The sequence below is a fragment of the Aquila chrysaetos genome, chromosome 5, assembly GCF_900496995.4.
Source record: "Aquila chrysaetos chrysaetos chromosome 5, bAquChr1.4, whole genome shotgun sequence".
NCBI classification, from domain to species: Eukaryota; Metazoa; Chordata; class Aves; order Accipitriformes; family Accipitridae; genus Aquila; species Aquila chrysaetos.
This window is the reverse complement of record NC_044008.1, coordinates 76,031,913-76,052,192: the sequence shown is the minus strand read 5'-3', so window position 1 is coordinate 76,052,192 and position 20,280 is coordinate 76,031,913. Positions and strand designations below refer to the sequence as shown.

At 68.2% G+C, this 20,280-nt stretch overlaps 2 protein-coding genes across 2 annotated transcripts; both read right to left on the bottom strand.

Annotated features, from left to right (window-relative positions):
* Positions 1–287: 287 nt before the first annotated feature.
* On the bottom strand, positions 288–11,872 carry TIMP2 (TIMP metallopeptidase inhibitor 2). The gene is given in 6 exon segments (XM_030013133.2): positions 288–1,892; positions 1,894–2,055; positions 2,502–2,626; positions 3,017–3,125; positions 3,210–3,310; positions 11,422–11,872. Coding segments are annotated over 6 exon segments (663 nt in total). The 5' UTR covers positions 11,549–11,872; the 3' UTR covers positions 288–1,853.
* A 4,013-nt stretch (positions 11,873–15,885) lies between these two features.
* On the bottom strand, positions 15,886–19,800 carry CANT1 (calcium activated nucleotidase 1). Its single transcript, XM_030013130.1, has 4 exons — positions 19,686–19,800; positions 17,329–17,968; positions 16,863–17,066; positions 15,886–16,418 (listed from the first exon to the last, which is right to left on the bottom strand). Exons 2-4 carry the CDS (start codon positions 17,945–17,947, stop codon positions 16,048–16,050), a joined length of 1,194 nt encoding a protein of 397 aa, XP_029868990.1. The 5' UTR covers positions 17,948–17,968; positions 19,686–19,800; the 3' UTR covers positions 15,886–16,047.
* Positions 19,801–20,280: the final 480 nt, after the last annotated feature.

Sequence of the window (20,280 nt, the reverse complement as noted above, 5' to 3'; positions counted from 1 at the left end):
CGCCCTCTGCTCCGGTCCCCGTTAGCGGCGGCGGGCGGCGCGGCCGGCAGGGACGCGAAAGCGGCCACGCAGCGGGTCCCCCCCGGCACCCCCCCACCCTCCCAGCCCCGGGGGTCCGAGTTCAGAGCGGCGGGGACCCCTCCTCTCCTCGGCTGAGGGGGGTCCGGGCCGGAGGAGCGGGCCCCGCCGCCGCCGTTGTCCCCTGCCCCGGGAGCTCCCCGCACGAAACCGGTGCGAATCGAGGGCCTGACGAGGAGAGACAGAAATTACAGCACAGGGACCATACAGGCGGTGGCAAACAAGTGGAAGTATTAAACTCAAAGATAGACTACCAGCAGAGACAGGAGTAAATGGCACATATGATATAACCATACAGTAAGCGAACGGGAGTCGTATATGGGATTGATTAGAGGTTGGGGTTTTTTTTTTCTTTTTCTTTCTTTTTAATTTTTCTCTTTAATATGTTGAAATTGCCCAGACTGGTCCAGTACGACATCTTAAACCTTACAGGGACGCACAGCATGAAAACGCCCCCGGGAGCAGGGCTGCGGGGATTATTCCCGGCACGCTCCCAAAGCTGCGGTAAGCGGCGGCGGGGCACACGTGCCGGTGCCGCCCGTGATGCCGACGGGCAGCTTCGCGGCACGCGCCGGCGCCGCTGCAATGTGGGAATGGCTCAGAGAAAGCGGGACCCGAGGTGTGTGGGAGGGTTCACCGGAGAGGACGGGTTTTCCTGCGGCTGCGTTGCCGCCTGCGCCCGGCCGCCTGCCGGGCCCCATCCCCGCCGCCGCAGAGGAGGGAGCTCGGCCGGCCGCAATGCCGCAGCGCTGCCGAAGGCTATGACACGGCTCGGCCAACAGCTGCACGAGGCGATGATAAACACCCTGCACCCGTGCAACCGGAGCTCCTGCCTCTGGTGCCCTACGGAGGGGGAACTCCCTGCCGAGCCCTGCTGCCCGCCGGCCTGCAAAGGCTGGGGGGTCTAAGCCCGTCCAACAGCAGCAGCTGCAGAAGAGTCTGGCTGCAGCTCTCCACCCGTGCAGGAGGTTGCAGTGGGAATGGACCCCCCCCCCCGTGATGCTGGGGAAGGCGGTGAACCCCGTGCTTACCTCCGTGTCCCCGTGGGGAGAGGAGCATGTGGAGGAGAGGGACAGCAGTGCCTGGGTGCATGCAGGGGGGTCACCCCAGCCATGCTAATGTGCCCCTCTGGCTTTTCGGGACAAGGCACCTGTGCAGGAGCCGTCCGGCCCCGCGAAAGGCCCGTAGCCCCTCGCGCACAGCCGGGGGCTCTGCCACATGGTAAAGCCTCCCCAAACCTCTGCCTGGAGGGCTGTACCCTTCCTGCACCCCGAAGGGAGGGACGGTCAGTGGGTGGGGAGGGGGACAGCAGGGTCCCCGGTGCTGGAGGGCGGCCGGGGATGCTGCGGTGGGAAGGGCTGCCTGGCAAGAGCTGCTGGGGTGGCTCCCCCACGGCGGGGGCACTGGTAGACCTGCTACGCAGACGGGGCAGCTCCCGCCACTCAAGTGGGTTCGATTCCTTCACAGCTGCCAGGGCGCCAGGGCTGAGTGTGGCCAGGCAGGGACACGGCCCCGGCAAGGGGGGGGTCCCCCCGCGCCCCGCTCAGCCCTGCCACGAGTGCGGGAGCGCCCAGTGCAGCCACAGGCTGCCGGGTGCCTGCGACAGAGCGGGTCCCCGTCCCTGCCCCCTGCACGCGCGTGGCAGCCGCCGCAGCCCGGGGACCCCCACGGCCGAGCGGATTTTCATGCTGTCTCCAGGAATTGATATCAGCGTGGACCAGTCTAACATCTCGCAGGTTTTTTTTCTACTGGCTACTGGAATGCGCTCGTTTGGCTTAGGGGTCCTCGATGTCGAGAAACTCTTGCTTGGGGGGGGGCCATGCCGCGGTACCAGGCGCATGAGCCGTCGCTCCTCTTGATGCAAGCGTAGTGCTTCGCCTGCCGCCCGTCCACGTTGTTCTTCTCCATCGCCCAGTCTGTCCAGAGACACTCGTCCGAGGAGGAGACGAAGCAGGGGATGGAGAGGCAGCGCGAGATCTGTGCATAACAGGGACTGTCACCGACCACCCCGAGGGGGGAATGCTGGAGTGGGAGAGGGGTGGGAAGAAGCAGCACGGGGAAGCTGGGGCCAGTGGTCTTCCACAGCTCTGTGTCATCCACCCACCCCCCAGCTCTGGACCAGGGATGCCAGGCTGCCCCTTGCCTGCAGGGCACAGCGGGGACGTGACCCCAATGCGGGGGGACTGAGGGAACCCCCAGGTGCAGGTCCCAGGGCTGGCCTCGGTTCCCACCCGGAGAGAGCCGGAGGCTCGGCTGCCTGTCCCATATCCCTGGCCGCGTGCTGTGCCCCCTGCACAGCGTCACCCTTGAAGGACGGGGAAAGAGCACCTCTCCACGGAGCCCACGCCTGCCTCGGGGCTGCAGACCCCACTGGCATGGGGAGCGGGGTGCAGCCTGTGCTTGGGGGCAGCCCGGCCACTCACCTTGCACTCGCAGCCCATCTGGTACCGCTGGTTTAGGCTCTTCTTCTGGGTCGGGCTCAGCGAGTCCCAGGTGGACACCAAGTCGCAGAGCGTGATGTGCATCTTGCCGTTGCCCTCTGACTTGCCTGGGGAGAGGCCAGATCAACCGCTCAGAGGGTCCCTCCCGGGTGCCCCCGGACCCGATATTGACTCAGGGTGCCTGGGGCTCAGCCTGGCCTGGGGGGGGGGCTGGAGGCCGCTGCGATCCAGCACCTCCTGCAGTGCGCTGTCCCCAGTGAACCCCAGGGAGCAGAGGCTCATCCTCCAGCTGCCCACGCCACAGCCCAGGGCTACCGAGCGCAGCCAGGACGCAGCCAGGGGGTCCACCGAGGACTGGTGGTGGGAGCAGGAGGAGGGGGGGGGGCCGTGCCTGGGGAGCAGGCACACACGTCACAGGCATCTCAGGAGACACGTGAGGCAGCAGGGCCAGCACTGCCACCGACATCCCCCGAGAGCCCTCCGTTGCAGCCACCCACCTGCAATGAGATACTCCTTCTTCCCGCCGGTGTCCAGCAGCCGGCCGCACACGGCGGTGGACGGAGCCGTGTAGATGAACTCTATGTCCTTGTCAGGGCCCTTAAACATCTGCAGAGAAAGAGCAGGAGTGAGCGGCTGGCACGGAGGCTGCCCCGTCCCCCCCCAGCCTCCTGCCCCGATGTGCCCCGTTACCTTGATCTGCTTGATTTCATACTGGATTCGTTTGATCGGATTCCCGTATATATCGTTCCCCGAATCCACCTCTTTCGCAGAGACGGCCTTTGCTCGGATCACTGCAATGGAGAGGTGTCGAGGTCAGCAGGGGTGGCCGAGGACTGGAGGTGCCACCAGCACCACACGGTGCTGCCCCGGCAGGACAGTCCCGCTCAGTGCCCCCATCCCACAGGGTCTGCCACCCTCGCACGGGGCCGGCTGCCTGTGCTGCCCACAGCGAAACCTGCTGCGCTCCCTGCAGATGCCCAGCCGCCCGCAGAGCTGGCTGTCACACACTGTCCCCAAAGAGACGGGACTCTGGCACACGTGGGATGGTGTCGGGCAGCGCTGCAGCAGCACCATCACGGCAAGTGATAAGGAAAGGTCACCCCACGATCACCCAGCCCCACTGGCACCAGCCAAGCTGGACCCGTCACCCTTGGCCAGCACTGGCTCGGTCTCTGCCCAGTCCCTGCCGGATTCCCGAGCACAGGCTGGCCCTGCCCGGCCTCGTGCCCGTCACCTAGATGGCACCAGGACAGCTAAAACTGCCAGCAGCATCCTGGGAGCACCACGGTATTTGTCCCACTGTCATTAATTAAACCAGTCTCTGACAAGAGCCCCAGCCAAATGCCTGCATGACCTAGGTGGGCTGGAGGAGAAAAGGGCAGAGGGAGCTATTTGGAGGGTCACCTTTGGGTGCAGAGGGAGGCGGGAGCCATGTCCCTGTGGCAGCATCCTGGCTGCTTGCTGCGGCCAGCATGGGCACCAGCACTGCCCACCAAGTGCCTGCACAGGCAGCTCGTGCCAAGATCCCCCTGCCAGCCCCTCTGCACCCCCACGCTGGGGGAGTGGGGGTCCCGGGACCAGGCTGCCTTCGCACACCACAGCCGGAGCATGGGGTCCCTGTCCCACTATGGAGGGGTCCCAGCTGCCACGGGGCAATGTTCTGCCTGCTGGCTCCCTGCCAGAGCTCAGCTACTGCCGCGCGGAGCTTCGCGCCGTGCAGGCGCAGAAACCGCATCCTCTCGGGGCCGGGGTGTCGCTTCCTGCCCCCGCTGCCTGCAAAAATAACCTGGGGACGCCGAGGGCCGGGGTAGTGGAAAAACACGGCCCGATGAGGGGAGGCAGCGAGCTCCCCAGCTGGCAGCCTCAACCAGCCGGGCCAAAGGCAACAGCCCTCCCAGCTCCACATGCCCCCGGGGCAGTCCCAGCGCTCCGAGGGACAAGGTCGGATGTCCCAGGGCTGGCAAGGCTGCAGCTCCCTGGAGCCCGGGGACAGTGACGGGGGGACAGCTCTGCCGTGGAAGGGTCCCTGTGGTCACGCTGCCACCACAGCCCAGGGATACACAAACCAGCATGTGAGCGCTCGGCACGTGGCAGTGACCTGCAGGGTGCCCAGGGTGGACAGGGCAGGCAGCAGGCAGCCAGCTCACCCTTACTCACCAGCTCGGGACACGGCGGCTGGTTCGGTGCCACGCTGTGCGGGTCGCAGCCGCGTGCGGCGGACGCAGCCGCTCAGGCGTGCAGGGCCCGCGTCCCTGCGCCGAGACCTGTGGCTCCCCACCCTGCCTGGCTCCCTCCGCCGGTGCGGGGACAGGAGCTCTCGGCCAGCCCCAGGTAGCACCAGGGACGTTGATGGCGCAGGGGACGGTGGCAGCCCCAAAGCCACAGCTCCTGCTCAGCACCCTCACAGCCAGGGAGGGGGCCTGGCTGCAGGGCAGGGGCTTGCAGGGCTCCCCGCTCTGCTGGGGGTACCACCATCCCAAGGGGAGTCCAGCTCCCCCATCCCTCAGGGGCACCCCAGTGCCCTGCCAGCCCCGCTCCGCGTGCATGCCACACGGTAGGGAATGGGGAGCCGCGCTTTGGTGAAGGCTGCAGGAAGGCAAGTGTCAGCCAAGCTGGGGACCCGGGTCGTGTCCCCCACCGAAAGGTCCTGGGGTGGGAGCAGCCGGGGATGCGCAGAGGGCCGCCCGCTAGCCTGGCACAGATGAGTTTGCCTTCTTTCGCCTGGCACAGCAAGGAGAAGGAATCTGACCGCGCTCTATAAATACTGTGGGACGCGGGGGCACGCGGATGGGCTATTTAAGCTGAAGGTCAGGGGGGCACGGCCCCACGTGGGTACCAGTAAGTGTCAGCTGAGTTTACTCTGGAAAGGAGAGGGTGGCCACCAGCACGAGCAGGGGCCAGGGAAGAGACTTCCCAAAACAGCGGCCCCCAGTCAATGGGGGCACTCACTCAGTGTGGGGCAGGCGGACACAACACCTGCCGGTACCGGAGCTGCAGCGAGGGCTTTCCCAGCTGTGCTCCCCTCCCTTGGGGAAGGGCCAGGCTACCCAGGCACACTGGCAGCACAGGCAGCGTCTTGGCCGTGCAGGAAGCCCCAGCCTCCTTGCCTGCAGTAGGCAGCAGGGCAAGTCCCTCGGTGCAGTCCCCTGCCCCGGTCCCTGGCCCAGGCTGGAGGAGCTCTGCTTTGCACATTCGGACTCGGTTCCTGCTGGCTGCCAGTGCCTGCGCCCGCTCCTCTGCCAGCAGCGCACCTGGGTCACCGCAGGCATGGGCCACCCCTTGCCCCCCAACCCAGCTGCTGTCGCATCCTCCCACATGCCAGGCCCTTCGCTGCTCTGCGCGTGTCTGCGGCATAACTTGGGTGCAACCGAGCTGGAGAGCCGTGCGCCGACTCCGGCCCCGTGGCTCCAGGCGCGGGGAACGGTTACTGGTTCAGTGGGCTCCAGCCTTTTCCATTCACGTGCTGATGAATCACTTGACAAAAATGCAGCCCAATTCTAGGCGGATTTGTTCTGAACAGTGCGGCTTTGTGGAGGGGACGGCTGCGCTGCGCTTTCCCCGCCAAGACCCCAGCAGTGCAGCCAAGCTGCTCTGCGCCAGCCAGGAACCGGAGCGGCGAGGAGGGCGAGCCGCAGGGATCGTGGAGGGGAGCCCCGGAGGAGAGCCCGGCTGAGATCCCTGGGACGAGGAGGCAGGGCGGAGGGACAGAGGAAACCCCCAGGTGCTCAGAGACCAGCAGTCGAACCGCCCCACATGCCAATGCTCCCATCGGCCGTGTCACCCACCACTCCTGCCACCGACCTGGACAGCCACCAGCCACGGGAGCCCAGACCCTCCGTGAAACTGAGCCGAGGCTCTGCCGGCTCCCGGGGCGCGTGGCAGGCGCAGCACGCCACCAGCACTGGACAACCAAGTCTGACCAGAGCAGTGCTGGAAATGCTCCTTCCCCAGGCGGGACAATCCATGGCAAGAAGACGCACCGCAGGGTGACCCCCCTCACGGCAGGGTGGGACCCCCACCAGTGACAATCCCTGTGCTGGCCCCCAGGGCTGCCAGCCACGGCCACCCCATAATGAGGACCCTGGAGCCCTCCGGGGGCAGACCCCTGCGAAGCAGCGGGTCCTCTCCCTGCCCTCTGCCACCAGGATTGGTCCCACCGCCCCGGCAGGGCAGGGAAATTCACCCCCACGCCGAGGTTGCCGGCTGGCCGCTTCCTGCCTAGGCACTGGGAGAAATGCCAGCGTTTGCCTTTAACTTGCACACAGAAGCTGCTGCATGAGCAGGGCTGTGTTTGCAGCCGGGGCCTTCGGAGCCCCCCAGCCCCTGCCCGCCGAGCGGGGCTACCCCCCGTGCCTGCTGCCTCGGGGGACTCAGGGCTGGGGCCAGTTCCACGGGCTTTTGATAGCCCCCACACACCTCGCTGCAGCTGCCTCGGCACGGCCCGTGGCTGCCAGCTGCCTCCCAGCACTGCTCCTCGCTGCCCCATCCTCTGCCCATGGTGGGATATGGGAAAGGGCAGGCAGGGAGAAGGGCATCTCCCCCCGGCTGCAGAGGGGTGCAGAGGGGGTCCGTGGGGAGGTGGTGGGAGGTGGTGACTTCCCACCCTGACCAGCCAGGGCTGCCTGGGGCTGAGGAGTCCAGGGCATCCTGCAGCAGAGCGGTCCCCACGCCACGGCAGGCAGCGGTGCCACGAGGAAGGGCCCCACGCTGGGGCCCAGCTGACCCCACACCGCTCCCCCTCGCTGGGCGACGAGCACACGACCACCTGGGACAGACTGGGGCTGCGGTGCAGCTCCAGAAGCAAAGCTGGGGGCAAATAGAGTCACCCAGTGCCACAAACCCACTGGGATGTCTCTCTGGGCTTGCCAGCTGGTGGGATGCTGTCCTCCCTGGCCCCCGCCGCACGGCTGCCCCAGCTCAGGGGCTGCACCCCGTGTTTCTGGCTGCTAAGCCAGAACAGTTCCTGCTGTTGACAGTTGCCATCGCAGCAGGAGCTGCCGTGGGCGGCTGGCGGGGAGATGCTGCAAGACCCTGCAGGGAGATTTGGCAGCTCCAGGTTCTCCCTGGGGAAGGAGGAAAGGAGGCTTGGAAGCGGTGACCTGCCCTGGTGAGACCTGCCAAGAGGGGAAGCTGTGTGGGTGCTGCCCTGCAGCCAGGGTGGATCCTGCCATGGCCTGCCCCAGCTCAGGGGAGCTGCTGAAAAGCGCTGTGCCCGCCTGCGTGTGCCCCACGGGCAGAGGGGCAGCACAAGGAACCTTGGCCCCAGGACTCCCCTCCTGGCCAGAGATGTGCCAAATCACCGCTCCTTCCTCCACCATCCCACCCCAGACCCCACCGTGCAGCCCCGTCAGCACCCACCCGCGGCTGGGCTGAATGGCCAGGGAACAAAGCTCCCTTCTCCGGGGCTGCTGGCAGTGGCTGAGCGAAGGGGCTGGCTGCCAGTACCAGCACTGCCCACTGCCTGCCCAGCACCACCAGCCCGGGCACCCGGCACCGCGGTGGGGGCAGCACCGGGGTCACTCCAGCCCTGCTTAAGGGCAGCAGAGATGGAAAGCCAGCAAACCGCCCCCGGGAGGGACTCAGCCCCAGCCCTGCCTGGCACACAGGCAGCAAACAGCCCCCAGGTGCCTGCCAGCACCCCGGCAGCCGCAGGGGCAGCGGAGTGGGGCACCCCTGCCCCGGCACAGCGGCAGGGCAGTTTTGGGGGACGCGGAGGCTGGAGGGATGGGGAGCTGAGCACGGCAGCCCCGCAGTGGAGAAGAGGCGGAGGCCATGGGGGCTCCCCCGGTGCGTGGCGGTGCCCGCAGGGAGGTGGGAGGCAGTGCCCGAGCACCAGGCCCTGCTCGCCCGCCGGCCTGCGCGGGAGCCACGGCTTACAAGCTGCCATGGCCGCGTGCGTCATCCCGGTCCTCTGACGGGAGCGGGACGGGGCCCAATCAGCGGCGGCTCCAGCAGTCAGCCCACGGCCCCTCCGCGCCAGCCGCACGGGAAGGGCTCCGACCACCGCTGGAGCTCGTCGAGGCGGCACCGGGGACCGGCAGCTCCCCTGCCCCATCAGGGCTCAGCAGGGCCCGCGGAGCAGCCACGCTCCCCCCGGCAGCCCTCAGCAGGGACTGCTCCCACCTCTCTCCCCAAACCCTCGCCTCTGCCTTGTCCCTGCCGGCCACCGGCAGCCCCCGCTGTTCCTCCCCTGCCTCCGCGCTCCCTACACCCCATCCCGAGGAACCAAGCACTGGGACAACTGGCATGGGGCGCAATGCTGCCAGGAGCCACATCCAAGGTGCCCCCCGTCCCAAGCGGTACACCGAGTCCCTGCTCTCCACTGCCCCATCGACCTCTCCTGGACCCAGCACTGCCGCATAAGGCCAGAGCCACGGCCATGCCCAGAAGGGCTGAGCATCACCTCCCTCACCCCCCACATCCTCACGCTGCTCTGGAGGAGACCAAGCAGAAGCCAGGTCTCCTGTTGCAGACCCCAGCCTAGCCACGTCCCCACCTGGCAGCCAAGCGGTCCCAGCAAAACAACCCCCCAGGCAGGCAGAGAGCAGCCACCAGTCACCGCTGCCCAGGCACAGCCCCGGTGAGGAATGGCAGATGGGGCAAGCCCTGAGCCCTCAGGCCCTGCAGAAAACCGCTGCCCGTCTCACGGGCCAGGAAGCACAATTGCAGGCAGGCCAGGTCACTTATTCCAAGTCACCAGCTCCAGTGACAAGACTCCCAGTCCCTCCGTGACCCCCAGTCCCTCTGGCACCACATGCCCAATGCAGAGTTGCATTCGCCTCCCCCCTCACCACCTGAAAACACGGCCCTGGGCTCCGGCTCCTCTGGCCCTGCTGCAGGGGACAGCCGGCTGCAGGGGCGTGAGTGAGGGCAGAAGGGCTGTGAGGAGGCACAGACAAATGTGGCAGACGCTCCCCATGCTATGGAGCGGGGCGGGGATCCCAGCCCCACAGGGCCAGGACCCTGCACCACGCTCACCCAGCTTCCCCCTACCAAGGGCTGAGCACAAGCCCTGGGGGCTCATCAGCCGCCCTGGGTGCACCTGGCACCGCAGGGCATCAGCTACCACCACCTCTCCCCCAAGGGCCCAGCCTGGACACAGGCTGTTCCATCCGCAGCAGCCGGGGAAGGTCCCGGGCAGCACCCAGCGTCCCAGGCTCTCCCTGGGCTCCACATGCCCCACATGCCCCAGGGAGGGAGCTGGCTGAGGAGCCTCCCAGCCCCAGAGAGCATCCAGGGGGAAGACGAGAAGCACCAAGAAGGCCAGGGATCACAGGCTGCAGGAGACGGATCCGTGTTGCGTGGGAAGAGAAGGCTGGAGAGCTCATCCCGGGATGAGCCCTGCTCCCCCAAGCCCAGCACTGTCCCCACCTGGGCTGACACAAGGCAAGACTGATCCAGACGAGCCGCACAGGGGACTCAGCCTGGGAGCCAGAAGGTGCCAGCACTGCGGGCAGCGTGGCCCGGGAGGAGGCTGCCTCGGCAGGATGGGCTCTGGGAGCCCGCAGGACAGGCACCTGCCGAGGGCAGCGGGCCAGCCCGACCCACAGGAGACCACTGCCCAGCCATGCTGCGCTCTGCCAGGGGACAGCTGAGACAGCCAGAGCTGCCAAGACAGACAGTGACTCAGCAGCTGAGTCACGGCTGAGCCGGCACCCCGGGATGGGCAGTGAGTCACGAGTGCCCCAGAAAGCTGATCCCGACAAGAGCGTGACGGGAAGCTGCAGCCCTGCTCCCAGAGCGGGCGCGGGGAATCCCGCGGTCCAGGGACACCGGCTTGAGCAGCAGCTCCAAAAATTCAGTGCTCCATTTTGTCTAGAAACCTCCCTGTCCCCAACATGCTTCGCGGCACGCTGTGCCGAGCAGCAAGGCCAGGCAGAGCCGGGGCACACGGGGCAGCAGCCAGAAGCTGCGGGGAGTTGCCCTCGTGGATGAGAAACACCGGGAGCGGGGTCTGCGAGGGGCAAGGGGAGCCTGGGAATCCATCAGGAGCATCCTGGCTCAGGAGCAGGGGACAGGGCAGGGCCGTCCAGAGGTTGGGGCTGCCTAAGTGTTTGGGAATGCTACCTCTCCAGCTGAGCCTGGGAACGGCCCCGCAAAGGAGAGCGTCAGGAACTGGGGCTGGTCTGTTTGTTTAATATGTTAAAATTTAATAAGGGCATTATTCATAGAAAGAGGAATCCAGATCCCGGCGCTGCCAAGCCCTCCCTTTCAGCAGCATCCAAGCCGAACAAAGTGGGACGGGGGAGAGGAAATGCCTGGAAATAAGGAACAGACGGGAGGTGACCGAGCCCGCCGCGGCTGGCTCTCCCGGGCCGGGTGCTGGCTCCGTGCTCCAGCCCGGTGCCGTGCGAGAGGCGGCCGCGCTCGGAGGGCCCCGGCCTCCCCCGGGGCCGTCAGCTCCCCGCGCTGCCACGTACCATCGCGGTTTAATCAAAGTTGGAAGAGGCCGGGCTCAGGCCGTGTCACCGGGGCTGCGCAGCGGGGAGCCCGGCCCCGGCCCCGGCCCCGCGGCGGGAGCAGAGCCCCGCTCCGGCGGCTCCTCGCATCGCCCGGGGACGCCCCGGGGAGCGATGCCGGGCGCGGCCGCGAGGGTCGTGTGTCCCCCCCACCCGCCCCGAGACGGCGAGACGCGCGGGGAGGGACGGACGGACACACCCCGGACGGACGGACGGACGGACCGCGCCCGGCCGCGCATCTGCTCCCGCCGACACACCCCCGGGCCGGCCGGGGCGCGGAGCCCGCACCGCGGGCAGGTGCCCGCTCCCTGCCCGCCCGCTCCGCGCCAACTTTCCGCCCCTTCCCCCGCCGGGAAGTTCGCGCGGGCCGGGGCTGCCGGGGCTCCTGCCGGGGCCGCGGGGCCCCGCGGGGACAAAGCGCGGGGGCGGCGGTCGGCGCTCACCTACGTCCGCGTTGCAGAAGGCCTGTTGCGGGTGGATGGGCGAGCAGCTGCAGGCGTCGGCCGGGCGGGCCCTGCCGAGCAGCAGCACCGCCAGCCAGGCCAGCAGGCTGGGCAGCGCGGCGGGCATCTTGCGGCGGGGCTGCAGGCTCAGCGACCCGGCCGAGAAAGCCGCATCCACCGCCGGGCCCGGCCGAGCCGCCGCCGGAAAGTTTGGGTCCGGCAGCCGCGGCCCCTGCGCGGCGTTGCGGGCGCTGCTGCGGCCGCTCCTCCGCTGCCTTCTATGGAGGTGTTTTCTTCCTTCCCCGGCTGCCGCTCAGCCTCGCTTTTTAATGTGCTCCGGGGATTTGCTGCTCCTCCTCTGCGTGGCGCGGGGCCAGCCCGGCTGCTCCCGCCCCTCCGCAGGATGCGGCTCCGCGCCGCGCTCGCCTCCCCCGGCCCGGCCCGGCCCGGCCCGGCCCCCGCCGCGGGCACCGGCCACCCCCGCCCCCGCCCGAGCCCCGCGCATCCCCCTCCGCCCGTCTGCCCCCCCCCCCACCCTCCGCGGCCCCGGGCCCCGCCGCCCCTTCGCGCGGGCGGGGCCCGGCAGCGGCGGGCAGGGCCGGGCAGCGGGCGGGGAAGGCGCCGGGGGCAGGCACGGGAGCCCGGCCCCAGCTCGCAGACCTGGCGGCCGGCCCGCGCCGAGCGGAGCGGTAAATTGCAGGGGAGGGCTGCGATTATGTCTGTGCCCAAGCATTTCCTCTCCTTCCGGCTCCTCCAGCTCAGCTCATCCCACCGCTCGAGCCCCCCTCGCCTGCTCCCTCCTCCGCACCCCTGGCACGGCCGGTGAGCTGCGCCCACCCGGGGGTCCTGTGCCGCGACGGGCCCGCGGACCTCGGGCGCTTCTCCCCCTTGGCCAGCAGCCGCCTGCCCTGGAGCGCGTCTCTGGAGCCCCCACCTCGTCCCTCTCCCGGCTGCCTCGCGGCGGAGGGCGGCGGGATGCTCCCACTCTCACGGTACCTGTACCCCCGTGCCCAGCCGGCTGCACGAGCACGCTCCATCCCTCCAGCGGTGCCTTCGTCCCCGCGAAGCGGGCAGGGAGCCCAGCTCTGCCTCTGGGCAGGGACACGGCTTCGGAGCACAGCTGAGCCGGGTGCCACGGGCACACACGTTGCCGGGGACAAACGGCACCAGCGGCTGCAAAACCTGCTCCCGAGCCAGCCTTTTGCTGCAGAGCTGCCCTGCCACGGCTACTCATGTTTGAGGGAGGTGTCAGAGCTGCTTGCCCTCCAGGATGAAAAGAAACAGCGGAAATGCGGGCAGCCGAACCCGGTCCAAGCCCTGCTTGAGGCTAAAGGGAACCTGGGGGAGGTGACTGCATTCACAGTGCTGGGAAGTTGGATGAAACCTGGAGTTGGGGCTCCAGGTCCGCAACCCCACTGCGGGGCACAGAGTTTGCAGATGCTTTGGCAGCAGTCACCACGAGTCCTGCCGGCCCGGCTGCCCAAGGTGCGGGGTGCTGCCGCACACCCTGGTGCTGCTGGGCACTTGCGCTGCTCCGAGGGCACTGTGGAGCTGAGGATCTGGGGGCCCAGAGATGCTTCAGCCCAGTCGCATTTGTGGTGAGGCAGGGGTTGACGGTCCTGCTGCCCACACCGCACTGCTGCCCCGGGCCCTGGCAGCCTCCCAGGCCCCTGATATCCTGCCTGCACAGGGAATGGGGAGATGGGGTCCAGCCAGATCGCTAGGAAAAGGGCTGGCGTGGGCAGGCAGGGCAGCCGGTGGGATGGTCTGGAGGCACAGGGGGCCATGGTAAGGGGAGGCCCCACTTCCCAGCGGGGTGCAGAGCTCCCTGCCTGGCTAAGCCCAGGGGACAAGAAGGGGCCACACAGCAGGGACAGCCACTGGGACAGCCCTGGGGCCAAAACAGGTGCTGTGGAGCCACCGGCCCCAGGCCAGGAGGGCGAGCGAGGCCAGGAGAGGCTGTGCCAAGTGAAGCATAGGCAAAGGCAGAGTGGCCAACGTGGCCCATGCCAGCTGGCGCCCAGCATGGTCTGGGGACGCACCCCGGGTGCACTGGGCCGGGTGCTGCACAGCCCCAGAGGCCACGTGCCCTGGCGAGGCCAGCTCTGCCCACAGCGCTGGGGATGGGTCCGTGCCCAGGGCAGAGCTGCCCCGCAGAGGAGATGAGCGTGTCCGCTCGCAGCCCAGCGCCGACGTGAGTCATTGTCTGGGCTAAACGAAAACACGTGTCCAGCCTCGTACGCGCTCCTCACTCGGCTCACAGAGGTGCCTGACACTGTAAACAGGGGCGGGGGGGGCCAGCCTGGCTGAGCTCTCAGGAGGGCCGCCCGTCCCCACCAGCTCTCTGCACCAAGGGTGCTCCCACCCAACCACAGCCCGGCCACTGCATCAACAGGCCCCCTCCTCCCCCAAGCCCAGCTGGTACCCAAAGCGGGGCAGCTGGGAGGCACAGGGGGCCCAAGGCCCCCCCTGAACCGCAGCAGCCGGTCCCAGCTCTCTGATGCCCTGGCTGCTGGCAGAGCTGCCCGAGGGGAAGGGTGTTAACAGGGACCCCCAGCCACAGGGAGACACCCAGACGGCCCAAACACGTTTTGGTGTCAGCTGGGGGCTTCTGCCCGGAGCTACAAGGCAGCCACTTATCAAGCTGCACTTCTGCCTGCTCCCACCCGTGCCAGGGTCCCTCCGACAGCAGCTCTGCTGGCAGCATTCCCACAGGCACTCGGGGCTGCCGCAAGGTCGCCCTGACATCACATTGGACCCGTCCCTGGGGGACCCTGGACCGCAGGCCAGCTCCAGGGGGAAGGAGGTCCCGCTCCCGCAGCCAGGGTTGCGGAAGGTCCTGGCACCGCCGTCGCCCCGTCTCCCGCCAGCTGCCCTGTGCCTGCAGGTCTCCCCTGCCAAACTGGGGTGCACTGCAGAGCCAAACACTGGCCCCAGCGCCTCGCTGGTGGCTGGTGTGAAGCTGTGCTGCCCTGCAAACTGGGACAGGGGCTCGGCTGAGCCGGGGCAGCGAGGGCCAGGCCAGGAGCTGCAATTCTTGCAGTTAGCGGGGTGGGGAGGAGGCCCCGGGAGCCTGCACATGCCCATGTTTCGCACTTTTGGCTCCCGAGACCTGTGCAAGTTCCTCCTGGGGGGCCACAGGCTGCTGCTGCGATTTCACAACACCGCTGGCGAGCTCGGGAAGGGCTCCCTGGCCAGAAAAGCCTGGGGCTGCTGCGAACACTTCCCAGCTGCTTCCGGCCCTGGGAAGCCAAGCTGGTGCTTCTGGCTCTCCCTCCTGTGCCGAGTACGGCAGCCCTCGGAGCAGGCGTGGGCCGCCAGCTCCCGGCGGCTTCTGTCCAGGTCCCGGCTCTTCCTGGAGCTGACAGCTCTGGGTCTAGAGGCACCTCTGGGGCCTGAGCCGTGCACAGCCAGAGCTGGGAGAAGACACATGGCCAGCAAACCACATACCTCCTAGACCTGCAGCTGGGAATGGCATGGGGCCAAGCGCAGGGATGTGCCCACTTTACACCCAGCCACAGCTGTTGACCCCATCAGTCGCTTGGGGCCACACTCACTTCCCCCAGCCCCGCCAGCAGAGCCGCTGTGCCGGTACAGCAGCGCCAGGAGTGGCCCTGGCTGCCGGCGCCTGAAGCCACTAAAAGCCTCTTCCCTGGTGCTACTGGAAGTGCGGGAAATGCTGTGTCCCCCTCGGTGACCGGGGCAGAGGGACACCACCGCAGTCCCCTCCCACATAAGACTTTCCCCAGTGCTCAGGGCTGTTCGTCACCCCAGCCACCCACTCACCCAGCTTACGGGAAAAGGGAAGGAAGACTAGCTTCTGGGGAAAAAGCCTGATGAAATCCCCCGTGGCTATGACATCGTAGACAGCCCTCGCCTGCCCCGGCTGTGATGCCCTGCCGTGGCCCCATGCCCCCTAGCCACCCTGACCCCTGGAAGATCAGGAACGGGGCAGGATCCTGCCAGTCGTGCCCTCAAGGATGCTCCTCCCCATAGGGATGCTTGTCCCCACGTCTCTGGTACATTCCCAGTTAGGTGCTGAGCACATGGATCAGAGGTTCTCCTGCAGGGTGGCCCCAGGACAGGCTGCCAGCGTGGCTGGGCTCCAGGGCCTGGGTCAGACCCATTCCCCCAGGTACGAGGACAGGCCCACTGCTCCAGCTGGACACCCGCTCCTCCACCCGGGGAGCACCGCAGCATGGCGGGTCACAAGGCAGAGCAGGGGCTCAGGCTCCTCCTCAGCTGCAAAACTGGAGCCCTGATGTCACCAGAACCACTGACTTGCCACAGAGGGTTTCTGTTGCAATTAAGGGCTGGACGCTAATGGCTGCAGTGCGGGGCCTGCCCGGGGAACCGGCGCAAGGGGACTTCGCCATCTGTCTCCTGGTCTGGGGCTTGCAGCACCCTGTGGTGGCAGTCCCTTGCCACCAGGTGCCACTGCCGAAACACTCGCACCACGCCTGCTGCAGCAGAGCCAACACTTTACAGGAGACGCCAAGGCCAACTACAGAGCTGGGAGCGCTGCCCGGCATCCCTCGGCAGAGCGCCCGGCTAGGAGCATGCTGGCAGGGCCTGCCCCAGCGCCCCTCGGCCTCCCTCACCCCTCCAGTCCAGTGCAAAAGTCGGTTAAATAAACTCAATGCCCTCGTATTTCACGCTCCCGATCCTGGTCTCTGGCAGGAGGAAGCGCCCGTCCAGCGTGAAGGCCATGATGTAGCTGGCGATCTTGCCGTTGTCCTCTTCCGATTTCAGCGCCACGATGATCTGGTCGTCCGTGTCCGGGATGAACTTGAAGGAGGAGAAGCCGTGGGTGGGGACCACTTCGCCCACACGTCCCACCGTCACGTCCCCGAAGTCCTGGGTGGAGCTCAGCAGCAGGTTGGTGCCTCGCCGCTCGTCTGCCTTCTCGTTGTATCGCTCGTGGCTGGCGCGGCGCGGCAGGAAGAACCAGCGCTGCAGGGTGTCACTCCAGGAGGCTGACTCATGGATCAGGTAACCTGCGGCAGGGAGCGGTGTCTGACGGCACGGGGCAAATGGGGCACCTGCCAGGCTGGGGCAGGACCCTTCCCCGCTCCAAAAGGCACCGCAGCCGGGGAGGTCACAGCCCCGCGCAGGCAACTGCTGCGAACGTTTCCACCTCCTCCTGCCCCACTGGCTGTGCAGCAGCTCCCCGAGTCCCTCCCAGAGCTGGGCAGGGGCACCCTGGCATGACCTCCTCTGCCCACTGGCTAAGCCACCCTCGAGCTGCTCATGGCCCAGACAGGGGAGAAAACTGGCCAGGGCAGGCTATGGCCTCTCTGCCAGGACAGGGGGAGGTCTGTGGCCTCCAGCATCCTTTAAATCTCACACCAGTCCCAGTATCTATGGGTAGGGAGACCTCAGCCCCAAAGCCTGCAGAGGGTATTGGACATAGGGTGGCAGGAGGAAGCCTCGATCAGTACCTGGGGGTCGGATCCCCGCTGCAGCCCTCAGCGCGTTGTAGTTCGCCACCCAGTTCTCATGGCCGACGTCACCCTTGTAGCCAATGACCTTCACCCACTCAGGGTTCTCGTTCACCACCTCCCCTGTTGTCGTCGTCCACTCCTTGCCCAGTCCCCCCACATAGAGGTGCTCGTCCTTCACCGCCAGCCACTCTGCCTTGAAGCCTGCAGTGGAGAGAGTAGCATGAGCCGGGGCTCGGCCAAAACACAGACATCACACCGGTTCCTACTCCCCTGACCGCCACACCAGACAGCCCAGTGCTGGGCACAGCCTTCCCCCATGCAGCCAGCCAGTCCCTGGGCAGGAATTGCCCCAGGCCCAGCTGGGCTTACAGGGTCACAGAAAAGGTGCACCCCACCCCAGCGAACCGCAAAAAGCCAAAGGCTTCACTGCTCTGCATCTGCAGGGCGGGATGGGGGAGCTCACCTTTACCCACTGTGCCGTCCCCGTCCGGGAGGATCACCCAGGGCACCACCTTGTTGCCCTCAATCTGGTAGACCACTCCTGTCCGGTCGTCCACAGCATACAGCTTCCCGTTGAAGACGACCAGCTCGGAGAGCTCCATGCCCCTGCCCTTCTCAGCCAGGTGGGACTGCAGCACGCTCTCATCTTTGTCCCACTCCACCATCACGCTGTCCCCGCTGTCCGACAGCACCAGGTAGCCCTTCTTCAGGTAACTGAACCAGGTGTGCTCCTCAGAGCCCCGGGACTGTGTATCCAGGTCCGCGATGACTCCAATGCGGTAGCGCACACCCTCGGGGTTTCTCTGAGGTGGGGACAGCGGGTAGGTGTCATTGTAGCGGTCCCCTGCCTGCAGGCTGAGCTGCCAGTTACGAGGATTGGGAGGGATGGGCCGTGCCGGGGAGGACCGGTGCAGGCAGAAAAGCAGCAGCACAAACCCCACGCAGGCTGACGACAGCACGATGGCCTTCCAGCGCAGTCGGAAGCGGGGGTCAGCACCCTTGGTCATGGACGCGAGGACAGGCAGGCCACCCACGCTGATCCGCAGGGGGCTCATAGACTCATGGCAGGGCGGGACGGGCATCAGACTGGGGGCGAGGAGAACCTGGTGGCAATGAGGGGAGAAACAGGTCAGAGAGCTGGAGCCTGGCACTGCACTGAGCTCGGGGGGGCAGCAGGGCACAGCCACGAGGTAGAGACGAGGGGGCCCATCCCCTCTCCTGCAGCAGGAGAAGGTGCTGCCGTTTTGCGCAGGGAAGAGCCAGCACACCAAGGGGGCTGCTTTGCTGCTGGAGCCACTCTCAGCCCCTTCTGAACCCCCCTCTCTACTCCCAGACCAGAACAAGCCCCAGTGTGTTGGCAGGCATGCACAACCTGCTCAGCACTTCTACCTGCCCCAGGGTCCGCAGCAGCCCAGGCAGGGAGTTGAGGCACCCCGGCCCGGGCGGAGCCCCTGGAACCTATGTCGGGGTGTCCTGCTGAGCAGCGTCCCCGCACAGGCCCAGGAGGGAGGTTCCCCTCCAGCAGCAAGGACGACCCTTGCTGCCTCCGGAGCAGGGTCCAGCTAGTGAGCGGCAAGCATGTCCCCAGGCCCCACAGGGACACCGGGAGACACGTGGCAGCTGCGCCCGAGCAGGATGCCAACGCCTGAGCAGGAAGCACAGTGCCTGGGTCCAAGGGACAAATACCCTGACCTGCCCAGCCTTAAAGTTGCAGCAGCCCCCCCCACCCCTGCCAGGCCTGCCCACGGTCATAGCATCTCCTCTGGGCAGGACTCGCAGGTGGGTACCTTCAGCCCACCCCGGGCTGTGCCCACCGGCAGTGCCTCTCCCTGCCACCTCCCTCCGTGCAGCGCAGGGGACGCTGCAGCTCCCTGCGCTCCTGCAGACGGGCGCTCCACGCGGTGCAGGGAGCAAGCAGCCCCCCGGGACTGGAAGCTTCCCCAACACCACCTGCTCTCACCCCGTGCCACGCAGCATGGGGCAAGGACCCCCAGCCCGGGGCAGGGCAGAGGACAGCTGCCAGCCCAGTGCTGTCCCCAAAGGGCCCATCACCGGCCACGGTGGGGCCCCGGGCCTGGTACTGGGCACGGGCCGTGCTCCCCGCAGGCAGCTGTGCCGCGGGGCTCTCTCAATGTGCCTTTCAGCAGCCCGAGGTGTGAACAGAGGCTGCATTGAGCGTGGGGGGCCGAGCCCCAGGCAGGCGGGTGTGCTCCGGGCCGCGGCCGGGACACGGGAGAGCCCGTGAGGGACGGCTGCTCGCCCCGGGGCCCCGCTGTGGCTGGGGATGGACCCCGCGGGGAGGGAGCACCCACTCCGTCCTGCCGGGACCCCCGAGCATCGCCCTCGGCAGGGCCCCGGGGACCCCGCTCGGTGTACTGGCCCCGCCGCGGCTGTAGGGACCCCAGCACCTGCCCTGAGCACCGCCACGGGACCCCCGGCCCCCTCGGGCATCGTCACGGGACCCCCCCGACCATGGACACAGGAGGGAACACCCCCCCACGGTCACTGGGACCCCCCCCGGCCATGGACACGGGGACCCCCTCGGCTCCGCCGGGCCCGCCCTTGAGGACCCCCGAGCCCCTTCCCCGAGCGAGCCGCCGGGAAGGCGGCCTGAGCGGGGCCTTGAGGGCCTCCGCGCCGCCGGCACCCTCCGCCCCGGGGCACAGCCCCGGGGACCCCGACGCTCCCGCCCGAGCAGGGTGCTCGGGGCCCGCGGTGCTCCCGCCCCAGCTCGGCTGGGACCCCCGTGCTGCAGGCCCGGCCCGGCTTTAGGGCCCCACGGGCGCGCCCCGCGCCCCCCGCCCCGCTGTCCCCGCTCACCGCGGCGCCACCCGAGCGCAGCCGCCCGCCTCCCCCCCCCGCCGCCGCGCGCAGCCGCGCGCAGCCCGCCGCCGCCGCCTACAGCTCCCGGCAGGCCCCGCGCACCGCCACGGCAGCCGGCAGCGGCCAAACGGCCGCGGCGGGAACTACAACTCCCAGCAGCCCTCGCGCGCCACTGCCCCTATTGCACACCCTCCCCGGCCGCGCCGCGGGGGATGCTGGGAGCTGCAGTCCGCCCCGCGGCCTGCTCCGCCCCCGAACCGGGCCCGGCCAGCCCCGACCGGAGCCGACCCCCCCCCCCCCCAAACCCACGTACGGGCCGTTGGAGCCCAGCGACGGGGAGCCGCACTGCGGGGGAAGGAGGCGGCCCTGCCCCCGGGGGGGGGGGGGGGCCCTGCCCCCCGGGTGGGCCCAGCCCGGCTGTCCGGTGGGCACGACCCCGGTGCAGCCCCCGGTGCAGGCTGGCCCCTGCCCGCGGCTTCTTCTACCGCGCCAGCGCTGGCCCGGACGTGCCCCGTATCCCCCCCCGCCACTTGGGGTGCAGGGACAGATCCTACCCAGCGCCGTGGGACACCCGTGCGTGTCTGGCTGCCAC

What these genes read in the sequence shown, in the direction of transcription:
- CANT1 (XM_030013130.1), bottom strand. Translation starts at nt 17,947, where the DNA reads ATGCCCGTCCCGCCCTGCCATGAGTCTATGAGCCCCCTGCGGATCAGC. An exon ending in GGACGGCACAGTGGGTAAAG is followed by an intron (nt 17,067 to 17,328) that starts GTGAGCTCCCCC and finishes TCTCCACTGCAG; the next exon opens with GCTTCAAGGCAGAGTGGCTG. An exon ending in AGCGGGGATCCGACCCCCAG is followed by an intron (nt 16,419 to 16,862) that starts GTACTGATCGAG and finishes TCCCTGCCGCAG; the next exon opens with GTTACCTGATCCATGAGTCA.